At 53.5% G+C, this 11,905-nt stretch overlaps 1 protein-coding gene across 2 annotated transcripts; it reads right to left on the reverse strand.

Moving 5' to 3' along the window:
• Positions 1 to 14: 14 nt before the first annotated feature.
• On the reverse strand, positions 15 to 3,446 carry ZNRD2 (zinc ribbon domain containing 2). Of its 2 annotated transcripts, none has more exons than XM_012462981.3 (4): positions 1,853 to 3,446; positions 1,565 to 1,716; positions 1,351 to 1,435; positions 15 to 929 (listed from the first exon to the last, which is right to left on the reverse strand). In XM_012462981.3, exons 1-4 carry the CDS (start codon positions 1,902 to 1,904, stop codon positions 586 to 588), a joined length of 633 nt encoding a protein of 210 aa, XP_012318404.1. In that variant the 5' UTR covers positions 1,905 to 3,446; the 3' UTR covers positions 15 to 585. The 2 variants fall into 2 exon arrangements, with proteins under 2 accessions (XP_012318404.1, XP_012318403.2); XM_012462980.3 differs by lacking the exon at positions 1,853 to 3,446 and adding an exon at positions 1,808 to 1,850.
• Between the last annotated feature and the right edge of the window lie 8,459 nt (positions 3,447 to 11,905).

Below are 11,905 nucleotides of genomic sequence, written 5' to 3' on the forward strand. Positions count from 1 at the left end.
ACCGAGTTCTGCCCATTACCCTCCCAAGGAAAATGATCTAACAGTGAAGTCAGGAGACTGGCAAGTCCACACTTGGTGCCTAACGTGCCCCCTGACGCTGGGGTCACCACAAACTCCTGTCGGTCGGTGTCTGAGTACCTGGGGTGGGCATGGCTGGGATAGGCTGATAGGGTCAGAATGCTCAGGGGAAGGAGAGGAATCTATCAAGAGGATTGGAACTCAAAATCTCACTTCCAGGTGGGGAATGGGCACCGGATGGCAGAAGAGGTTGCAGAGGTGCTGCCAGAGACAAGGGTAGGGTCCAGCCCTCTGGCTCCTACCTTTGAAGAGGCTATGTCCTCTTCCTGAGAAAAGGGGCGTCACATAGTCCTCTGGTTAATCCCTCATCCTGACTGGGGAAACTGAGCAGAAACAAGCTCAACTGATCTCAGGGCGTCAAGGAGAGCAGACAGTGGAGAGGTGAGAGGCCAAAAGTTGAAAACAGTGAGTGGAGCTGGGGCTGGCATGCACACTCAGAACCAGGAAAAGAACAAACCACACAGAGCAACAGCTGTTTTTCTAGAGGGTTTTTCTCAGGGGCTATTCTCAGTGCTGCAGCTGCTGCAGGCTGCGCAGGGCCTCCGCACACGCCCGGATAAGGCCACACAGCTGGATGCTAGTCTCCAGGGAGGTGCTAGCGCCCAGTTCAGCAGAGGCCCAGGTCAGCTTCTGCAAGAGGGCTGTCTGTGTGCAGGCCATGACATCTGCATTTGGAGGCACAGCAGGAGGGGGTGGTCCCTGGGCTGCCTTGAGCCCTGCTGCAGCTCCCTCACAGTGCTCCGGACGAGGTACTGGGGGCTGGGGCGCAGGTCGAGAGCCCAACGGGAGCTCTGAGACTGAGGCCAGCTGGTGCTCCCGAGCTTGGGAGAGGGCAGCCTGGGCATTCAGAGCTAAAAAGAGGAGAAAGTGAGTAGAATGGTCAGGATGCCTGGCCCACCTCAGCCCTGAGCCATCTCCTTTTCTGCTCTGCTCTTTCTGTGCTTGAGGTGTTTTCCCTGTCCCTCTATAAGGCAACTTATCCACTTTCTACTATGTATCACATTTATGCCCTAGCTTCAACTCTTCATCAGTACTGGGTCTGACTGAGCTCAGACTCTCGCGCAGTGGCTGGCACACGGAAGGTGCTTGCTGCTTTTACTGAGTGAATGGTCCTCTTTAGAGCCTAAAGGAGAAAACATTTTACCTCTGCCCCACCCAGAGAATCCCCTGTCACCTCCCAGGCCTACTGTTCTCGGGCCTCTATCACCACTCATCACGCTTCTAGGCCAATCACACACCCCGCACCTCTCCCGGATTATTTTTTACCCTCACCGGGATTATCTTTATCCACGTCTGAGTCGAGCTCTTGACAAGCAACGCAGTAGACTTTCCGCTGTTTGTCTTGGAGGAGGATCGTCTATGGACCAAAAGGCACATGGGGCCGGAATTAGACGCGGCGATGAAGTCCAGAGGGGAGGGCCGAGGAAGGGCTGAATGGCCTGGCCCGCGGCCCCATCCCCTGTCACTCTCCCGGGTCTCGCCTCACCCCGCAGTCTGCGCACGTCTCGCCCAGCATGCGGTAACCGCGCAGCAGATAGTCGCCCATGAGCCGGGAGATGCGATCTTGTCGCTCCCGTCGCGCCTGCAGCACCTTCGTCTCCGCCTCAGTTGGGGGTTCCCAGGAGAAGTCGTCGACTTCTGGGGAAGAGAGGCACAAAAACTGGGGTCTTGCCGCAGGGGGCTGCCTCCCGTACCCGGAGCCACAAGCCCCTGCCGCCCAAGTCCTCACCAGCGCCGTTCAGGGCCATGTTGCCGGGCCTGCCGCTGGGCTCACCGGAAATGACGTCTAAGCGGAGCGCCCTCCGCTGCGGCTCCGCCCTTTCCATAGCAGCCGCGGATCCCGACGGAAATGACGCCTCAGCGTGGTCCTCAGACCTTGCTGTGTCCGGAGTGGGGCGTGTCGACTGCTGCGGAGAACATTCCTTGGGGACGCGTCGTCAGCCAGAATCCAGGGGACTGAAACTTCCGACCCGCGGGGCCTCGGGACGGGCGTCTCTGTGGTAACTCTGCTCCGGTCGCAAGATCTGGAAGTGGCTTTGAGGGGTCGCCCTTTCTGTCCGTCGTAAATGAAGGGGACCACAGATCCCCGCTGGCCGCCGCCTCCCCTGGGGTTTCCCTTTCGGCACAGGCTGGGTAGCAGCGTCCTCACAACCATCGCCACCCCAGTAATCACCGCGAGCGGCCCTTTGCGCGCGCGTAGAGCTTCCTCAGGCCTCAGTGCTTCTCACTTCGCCTGGCAAACCGGGCCCGGAGGGGAGCATTCTCGCTTTCCGCCTATCTCAAGACCCCTCCCCTTGTGCATGCTCGGTGTCCCAGTCTGTCTCCTCGCTGCCTCCCGAGGCCTGGGACTGAAGCAAAGTCCGCCCCAAAGCCGACCTTTCTTTGAAGTTGAAACCCTCAAAAAGCCTGCGGACTGAATAGCGCTGTACTGGGCACGCGCATTCCGGTTCCAGCCTCCCTTGGGTGCTGCGTGCTGGGCAGGGTCGGGTGGGGGCTTCTTACATACACTTGCGACCGTTAGGCTCTTGGGTGAGTTGCGAATTAAAATTACCAGGGCTCTCTGAACATGGACCTTGGTGCTTTTTTTTCTCTCTCTCTTCTGTGTTCTTTTTCCATATGCATCCTCTCCTTTATTAGGTTCAGAGAAGCCAGACAGGGCAGGCAGGGGTCCTCACATGTGCAGTCTGCAGGGGCTCGAGGCTGTACACCAGGGCAGTGTTAAAGAAGCTAGGACGTGGGCTTTCATAATTACATCAGCAGTCTCCTCGGGATGGCACATGCTCCCTCAATCTGACCTGAAGTGCCCTCCTCCTGGCCCCATCTTCCTCCCACGTAGACCCCCTGGAACTGTCATTTTTGCTGCCTCCTGCTCACCTAGAGAGCCCTGTGCCCCGTTCACATCTCCATCTACCAGCCAACCTCCTGGGCAGCTGCGTACCTTAGAGCCTGTACCCCAAGTCGTTTCTATCTGGCGGACTAGCCACCGTTTTTTTTGTTTGTTTTGTTTTGTTTGTATTTTTTTGTAGTGATAGGGTTTTGCCATGTTGCCCAGGCTGGTCTCCAACTCCTAGACTCAAGCGATTCTCCCACCTCAGCCTCCAGAAGTGCTGGGATTACAGCGGTGAGCCACAGCACCGAGCCTTAGGCTGACTAGAGGAACTGTCTCTGAACCATCTCTTGGACTCCAGCCTGCATGCACAGACCCCCAGGTTATTACCATCTCCAGATCCCAGCCCTACTCTGAATTCTTCAGTGCACCAACTATGTTACCATCATGGCCGATGTCCACTCAACTGTCTATGCTGCCTGGCACCTACAAAGACCCTTAGATGAGTCCTCCTAATCTCTTCAATTTACTCCTCATGACACCCTTGTATGGGGTATTATCCCCCATATGTTCATTGCAGTGGGACTGTGTCAGGGCGCCCTGCCTTCATCCCAGGAGAGCAGATCTCACTTGGCCCCAGGGAGATGTATTTGGGAGGTGAGATGTAAAGACTGGGTGAAGTGGGGGTGCTGGGGAGGTGGGTGGCATGAATGGCCCCCACTTCCTGGCCTGATCCCTGGATGGGCGAGGAAGAGGGGAGGCAGAGGAGCTGGAAACACAGGGCAAGGTCCACAGCTCCATTCCAGCCCTGCTGAGTTTGACATGCTCGTGAGTCATCCAAGTGGAGGCTCCTGAACTCGGGAGTCTGCAGCTCAGACAGGACGTCTGACCTGGAGACAGAGGCTTGGGGTTATACAGGGGGCATCTATGACAGCGGGAAAGGGTGGGCTTACTATGGAGAGAAGAGGGCCCAGGGTGCCCCAGGGAGGTCACCATTCCCAGGTCAGGCAGAGGACATGGAGTCAGGCAGGGAGAGGTGGTGGACTCAGGCCAAAGACCAGAAAGAGCAGCTGGAGGGAGCAGAGAGGGAAACCAGGAGTGTGGTGGGGAAGAGCCAGGAGGAGGGTGTGGCCCTGGGTGTCTAAAGCTGCTGCCAGTAGGATGGGGAGATGACAGCCCTTCTTCAGGGTCTGCGGAGGGGACTCAGTGACAGGGAGCCATGAAAGAGTCCAGTCCAGTAGTGATGCCTGACTCAAATGATACCCAGCCAAATTCCTTCAGCTCTCAGGGCCTCCGCAGGAAATAGTTGAAACCACTGGGGCTAGTGACTGAGGGACATCACTCCAGTGCACACTGCTCCAGTGGCATAACCAGGGAGGGCTGCCCACGAGCTGTGGCCTACAGTGGAGACTCGCAGCCCCTGGCCCCCTGCAGCCTGCAGGGAGGGCACTGGGGGAACAAATATCACCCTAATCTGGCTGGTGTGCAGTGGCGCAATCTCAGCTCACTGCAACCTCCACCTTCCAGGTTCAAGTGATTCTCGTGCCTCACCCTCCCAAGTAGCTGGGATTGCAGGCGTGCACTGCCACACCTGGCTAATTTTGTTTTTTTTGTATTTTTAGTAGAGACAGGGTTTCACCATGGTGCCCAGGCTGGTCTCAAGCTCCCAACTTCAGATGATTTGCCTGCCTCAGCCTCCCAAAGTGCTAGGATTACAGGCATGAGCCACTGCACCCAGCTACAAAGATGTTTATCTAGGGAATAGCCATGGAAGATGGAGATAGTGTCTCCCTTCAGAGCAGAGGACAGGCATGCTTACTGGCTTTGAGTTTCCTAAGCTCAGGGTCCTCTCCCACAATGCAATTCACTCTGTGTGTCCACATCTACCTGAGCCTATCAGCATCACCCCCATGGGACTTAGGGTCAACAGGAACTGATGGAAATATGCTGGTGCTCATGCTGTTTGCTGCATAGTGATAAAGTCTCTGTGAAGGACTCTCATGTATTCTCCCAGCATCCATGAACCTGATGGGCTACTTTGTTAGCTTGCAAGTTGGGTAAAATCTCAGATGCTTCACAGTCCTTGACATGGAAGGTGCTCACAAGTGTTGATGGTAAAGCCTATTCACAGCAGTCACAGTGAACAGGCCAGTGTCTGCGGAGCAGTAGGCTTGGGCTCTCTCAGACCCTTCCCTCGCTGATAGAATGTACCATACCTTCAGCCAGCCTTGGTAGCTCACGCCTGTAATCCCAGCACTTTGGGAAGCTGAGATGGGCAGATTACTTGAGGTCAGGAGTTCAAGACTAGCCTGGCCAAATTGGTGAAACCCCTGTCTCTACTAAAAATACAAAAATTAGCCAGGCATGGTGGTGCGAGCCTGTAGTTCCAGCTACTCGAGAGGCTGAGACAGGAGAATTGCTTGAACCTGGGAGGCAGAGGTTGCAAGAGATCCTGCCACTGCACTCCAGCCTGGGCGACAGAGCGAGACCGTGTCTAAAAAGAAGAGAAAAAAAATCACACCTTCATGTGATCCAGTCCAACATTTGTCCCTCCCTCCTTGTGGCACTGATGACATGGCTGTAATTAGGCTCTTTCTTGGGTGATAGAGCACACCACAGGAGCTCAGTCACACAGCTCAATTACAGCTCCCCCTGGGCTGGCTCATTTGGTGGATGGCAACAAGTGGCCTATGCCACATTGCTGTGCCTCTGAAAAACATAACTTACGTCATTTGTGTTTTAACACTCACAGGCACTGAAAAGGGGTCAGCTATTCTGTTTTTTGGTTTTCATTGCAGTGTGAATCACCTTGACATTTCTATGAAACAGGAAGTGGCCAGATGATACAGCAGTAAAAATAATCACACTCAACTTTGTGTGTGTTTGTTTTCTTTGGGCCAGGCACTGTGTTAAGAGCTCTTTGTGAAGTATCTCACTTACTCCTTAGGACAACACTGGCAGTTAGGTCTTATCATCATTCCTGATTTGCAGATGAGGAGGCTGAGGCCTGGAGCAATAAGAGATGTATCCACAGTCACCCAGTTCAGAGTGACAGGGCTGGGAGCCTGCTGGCGGCCAGTGTACCTCTTGAGCCTGTGCTCAAAAGGTGGGGAAGAGTGGCAGGACAGAAGAGCTCCCTGATTTATCAAGCATGAATATAGGTTCATTTCATTTCTAATCCCAACAGTGTCCATAATTTTACTGCCTACAGTAAGTGGCACATTAGAGGGATTTAATAACAGCCACTTTCAGTAAAGAGTCTTTGGAGACAGATGGTTTAGGGCAGCATTGTCCCCTCCAGGCTGCCATCACTTCTATCCCTCATCTTTAAAACATGAGTGGGCCGGGCGCAGTGGCTCACTCCTGTAATCAAAGCAGTTTGGGAGACCATCCTGGCCAACATGGTAAAACCCCATCTCTACCAAAAATACAAAAAAAAAATAGCCAGGTGTGGTGGTACGTGTCTGTAGTCCCAGCTACTTGGGAGGCTGAGGCAGGAGAATTGCTTGAAACCAGAAAATGGAAGTTGCAGTGAGCTGGGATCGCGCCACTGCACTCCAGCCTGGCAATAAAGTGAGACTCCATCTCAAAAAAAAAAAAAAAAAAAAAAAAAAACAACTGAGGAGTGAGGCTGGGAGCAGTGCTTCACACCTACAGGTGTAATCCCACGCTTTGGAGGGCCGAGGCAGGCAGATCACCTGAGGCCAGGAGTTCAAGACCAGCCTGACCAACATGGTGAACCCCAGTCTCTACTAAAAATACAAAAATTAGCTGGGCGTGGTGGTGGCTGCCTGTAATTCCAGCTACTCAGGAGGCTGAGGCACGAGAACGCTTGAACCCAGGAGGTGGAGGTTGCAGTGGACTGAGATTGCACCACTGCACTCCAACCAGGCAACAGAGTGAGACTCCGTCTTAAAAACAAAACTGGGCTGGGCGCGGTGGCTCACGCCTGTAATCCCAGCACTTTGGGAGGCCGAGGCGGGTGGATCACAAGGTCAAGAGATCGATACCATCCTGGTCAACATGGTGAAACCCTGTCTCTACTAAAAATACAAAAAATTAGCTGGGCATGGTGGCGTGTGCCTGTAATCCCAGCTGCTCAGGAGGCTGAGGCAGGAGAATTGCCTGAACGCAGGAGGCGGAGGTTGCGGTGAGCCGAGATCGCGCCATTACACTCCAGCCTGGGTAACAAGAGCAAAACTCCGTCTCAAAAAAAAAAAAAAACTGATGAGCAGCCCCCTTCCCTTTTGTCCACCCACCTGATCCCTAAGAGTCATTTCTTCAGAGCCTAGAAGCTTCCCAAAGACATTCAGAACTCAGAGAGGCAGCACAGCACCTGACACACAGTCAGCCCTCATGGCACGGTGGCTCTCCTCCTCCCCACCAGCAGCCCATCTCCTGCCACACCACCCATCTTGGCTCAAAAATCCAGACAATGATGAAAAGGTCTCACATATCTGAGTGCTTACTATGTGGCAGGCATCTGCTAAGGGCCTCATAAATATCAGCCCACTGATTCCCTGTTTAATTTTATTTTTATTTTTGAGACAGTCTTTTTTTTTTAAAAAGCTTTTTTTAAAAAAAATAAATAAAAGACGGGGTTTCACCATGTTGGTCAGGCTGGTCTTGAACTCCCGACCTCAGGTGATCTGCCCGCCTTGGCCTCCAAAGTGCTTGGATTACAGGCATGAGCCACCACACCAGGCCTTTGAGACATTCTTGCTGTGTTGCCCAGGCTGGAGTGCAGTGGCACAATATCAGCTCACTGCAACCTTTGCCTCCTCAGTAGCTGGGATTACAGCATGCACCACCACACCCAGCTAATTTTTTTTTTTTGAGATGGAGTCTCACTCTGTTGCTCAGGCTGGAGTGCAGTGGCGTGCGATCTCGGCCCACTGCAATCTCTGCCACTTGGGTTCAAGCAATTCTCCTGCCTCAGGCTTCCGAGTAGCTGGCATTACAGCCGCCTGCTACCATACCTGGCTAATTTTTGCAGTTTTAATAGAGATGGGGTTTCACCATCTTGACCAGACTGGTCTTGAACTCCTGACCTCATGATTCATCTGCCTTGGCCTCCCAAAGTGTTGGGATGCCAGCTAATTTTTGTATTTTTGGTAGAGACAGAGTTTCACCATGTTGGCCAGGCTGGCCTCGAACTCCTGACCTCACGTGATCCACCACCTTGGCCTCCCAAAGTGCTGGGATTACAGGCCTGAGCCACCAAGCCCAGCCTTCCCTGTTTATTTTATTTTTTGAGACAGAATCCCACATTGTCGCCCAGGTTGGAGTGCAATGGGCGATCTCAACTCACTGCAGCATCTGCCTCCCGGGTTCAAGCCACTCTTGTGCCTCAGCCTCCTGAGTAGCTGGAATACAGGCATGCACCACCACACCCAGCTAATTTTTTGTATTTTTATCAGAGACTGGTTTTCACCTTGTTTAGGCTGGTCTTGAACTCCTGGCCTCAAGCAATCTGCTCGCCTCAGCCTCCCAAAAGTGCTGGGATTACAGGCATGAGCCTGGCCTCATTCCCTATTTAAAAATGACAAAAGCCAGGTGCACGGTGACGTGCCTCTAATCTCAGCTACTCAGGAGGCTGAATGGGGAGGATCAGTTGAAGCCAAGAGTTTGACTCCAGCCCGAGCAATATAGAGAGACTGTCTCTTAAAAAAAGGCAGATGAGGTGGGGACTGAGGCATAGAGAATTTGAAGAATTTTCTTTCTTTTTTTTTTTAAAGATGGGGTTTCACCATACTGGTCTCGAACTCCTGACCTCAGGTGATCCGCCCACCTCAGCCTCCCAAAGTGCTGGGATTACAGGTGTGAGCCACCTCTCCCAGCTAATTTTTGTATTTTTAGTAGAGATGGGGTTTGGCCAGGCTGGTCTCGAACTCCTGACGTCAGCTGATCCACCCATCTAGGCCTCCCAATGTGCTGGGATTACAGGCATGAGCCACCACACCCGGCCAAGGGATGGCTGTTTAGAGAAAAGCATCTGCAGGAACCCTGACATGAGGACCATGAAGTTGGCAGAAGAGCATCCCCAGACAGAGGAACAAGCTCAGCCTCTCTGAGGCACCGTGGACCTGGCAGGCTCAGGTGAGCAAAGGAAACCACTGGAGAGTAATGGTGGAATTAGGGTTTTTTTTTTTTTTGAGATGGAGTCTTGCTCTGTTGCCAGGCAGGAGTGCAATGGTGCGATCTCGCCTCACTGCAACCTCTGCCTCCTGGGTTCAAGCGATTCTCCTGCCTCAGCCTCCTGAGTAGCTGGGACTACAGGCACATACCACCACACCCAGCTAATTATTTTATTTTTAGTAGAGACAGGGTTTTACCATGTTGGCCAGGATGGTCTTGATCTCTTGACCTTGTGATCCACCCTCCTCGACCTCCCAAAGTGTTGGGATTACAGGTGTGAGCCACTGCACCTGGCCAGAATTAGATTTTGAAAGGTGACTCTAACACCAGGAGGAAGAGGACCCTGAGGTTTGAGAATCGCTTGAACCTGGGAGGTGGAGATTACAGAGTGGAGCTGAGATTGAGCCACCACTTTCCAGCAGAGAAAGAGCCTGTCTCCAAAAAAACCCAAAAAACCAAAAACCCTGAAATTAGCCAAGCATGGTTGTGCACCTACGGTTCCAGCTACTGAAGTGGGGGTGAGGGGGTGGGTTTAGGTGGGAGGATCCCTTGAGTATGGGATGTTGAGGCTGCAGTGAGCCAAGATCATCCACTGCCCTGGCATGGAATGAGACCCTGTCTCCAAAACAAAGAAAAAGTGTGCTGGCAGATACTAAGGCAAATGAGGTGCCACATGTGGTGATGAGGCTAGAAAAGGTGTTCTGGCCAAAGAGACCACGTGTGTTGGGCTTTGTCAGTTTGCCCTGCAGACCCCGTCTGCATGTCTGCATTCCTGACCTCCCTGCTTTGCCAGGAAGCTAAGCTCCACCTGCTGCACCCCCAGGCCCCTCAGCCCACAAGAGGCCCAGCTGGAGAGTCATGGCCAGGAGGAGATTAGGGTGATATTTGTTACCCCAGCACCCTCCCTGCAGGCTGCAGGGGGCCAGGGGCTGCGAGTCTCCACTGTAGGCCACAGCTCGTGGGCAGCCCTCCCTGGTTATGCCACTGGAGCAGTGTGCACTGGAGTGATGTCCCTCAGTCACTAGCCCCAGTGGTTTCAACTATTTCCTGCAGAGGCCCTGAGAGCTGAAGGAATTTGGCTGGGTATCATTTGAGTCAGGCATCACTACTGGACTGGACTCTTTCATGGCTCCCTGTCACTGAGTCCCCTCCGCAGACCCTGAAGAAGGGCTGTCATCTCCCCATCCTACTGGCAGCAGCTTTAGACACCCAGGGCCACACCCTCCTCCTGGCTCTTCCCCACCACACTCCTGGTTTCCCTCTCTGCTCCCTCCAGCTGCTCTTTCTGGTCTTTGGCCTGAGTCCACCACCTCTCCCTGCCTGACTCCATGTCCTCTGCCTGACCTGGGAATGGTGACCTCCCTGGGGCACCCTGGGCCCTCTTCTCTCCATAGTAAGCCCACCCTTTCCCGCTGTCATAGATGCCCCCTGTATAACCCCAAGCCTCTGTCTCCAGATCAGACGTCCTGTCTGAGCTGCAGACTCCCGAGTTCAGGAGCCTCCACTTGGATGACTCACGAGCATGTCAAACTCAGCAGGGCTGGAATGGAGCTGTGGACCTTGCCCTGTGTTTCCAGCTCCTCTGCCTCCCCTCTTCCTCGCCCATCCAGGGATCAGGCCAGGAAGTGGGGGCCATTCATGCCACCCACCTCCCCAGCACCCCCACTTCACCCAGTCTTTACATCTCACCTCCCAAATACATCTCCCTGGGGCCAAGTGAGATCTGCTCTCCTGGGATGAAGGCAGGGCGCCCTGACACAGTCCCACTGCAATGAAAATAACAGCAAATTCCTCACCGTGGCTGGCCCCTCCCACCAAAACCAGCACCTTCAGCTCTCCCTCTCCCCAACACCCTGTTGTCCCACTGGCCTTCCCTCAGTTATCTGGATAGCCTCCCCCTGCAGCTTCTCCTGAGGTCAGATGCCCACAGGTGCCACTCACTCCTACTCATCTTCCAGCTTCCAATGGAAGAGTCCCTTTGTCCCCCAGGTCCCAGCCCTCTCCTGTCCTGACTCCCTGCTCTTCCCTGTCACAGTATCAGCCTCTGTTGCAGCCACCGTTCTGTGTGAAACTGACTTGGCACATTTCTAGCTCCCCCAGTCCAGCAGCTCCAGGAGGGCAGGACTGGTTCTGTGTATAGGCAAGAGCTTAGGACGTGGTGGAGTCTGTTTGTTAAGTGATTTTTTTTTTTTTTTTTTGAGATGGAGTTTCACTCTTGTTACCCAGGCTGGAGTGCAATGGCGCAATCTTGGCTCACCGCAACCTCCGCCTCCTGGGTTCAGGCAATTCTCCTGCCTCAGCCTCCTGAGTAGCTGGGACTACAGGCATGCGCCACCATGCCCAGCTAATTTTTTGTATTTTTAGTAGAGACGGAGTTTCACCATGTTGACCAGGATGGTCTCGATCTCTTGACCTCGTGATCCACCCGCCTCGGCCTCCCAAAGTGCTGGGATTACAGGCGTGAGCCACCGTGCCCGGCCTTGTTGAGTGATTTTTTTACTATTTTTTTTTCTTTTGAGACGGAGTCTTGCTCTGTCACCAGTCTGGAGTGCAGAGTCATGATCTCAGCTCACTGCAACCTCTGCCTCCTGGGTTCAAGCTATTCTCCTGCCTCAGCCTTCCGAGCAGCTGGGACTACAGGCGCGCACCACCAAGCCTGGCTAATTTTTTTATTATTAGTAAAGACGGGGTTTCACCATTTTGGCCAGGATGGTCTCGATCTCTGGACCTCGTGATCTGCCTGCCTCTGTCTCTCAAAGTGCTGGGATTACAGGTGTGAGCTACCTCGCCAAGCTTATTTTTTAATTTTTTATTATCAGTAGTTGAACACAGATGTTGAGTGCATAGATCCCCATCTCACAA

This window comes from Aotus nancymaae, unplaced genomic scaffold, assembly GCF_030222135.1.
Source record: "Aotus nancymaae isolate 86718 unplaced genomic scaffold, 86718_ANA_hifiasm-v0.15.2.pri h1tg000059l, whole genome shotgun sequence".
NCBI lineage: Eukaryota > Metazoa > Chordata > Mammalia > Primates > Aotidae > Aotus > Aotus nancymaae.

Excerpts from the sequence above, each read along its gene's own strand:
- ZNRD2 (XM_012462981.3), bottom strand. The coding sequence starts at position 1,904 with ATGGAAAGGGCGGAGCCGCAGCGGAGGGCGCTCCGCTTAGACGTCATT. Across the intron at positions 1,436-1,564 it reads AGACGTGCGCAGACTGCGGG|ACGATCCTCCTCCAAGACAA; the intron begins GTGAGGCGAGAC and ends TTTGGTCCATAG. Across the intron at positions 930-1,350 it reads CGTGGATAAAGATAATCCCG|CTCTGAATGCCCAGGCTGCC; the intron begins GTGAGGGTAAAA and ends TCCTCTTTTTAG.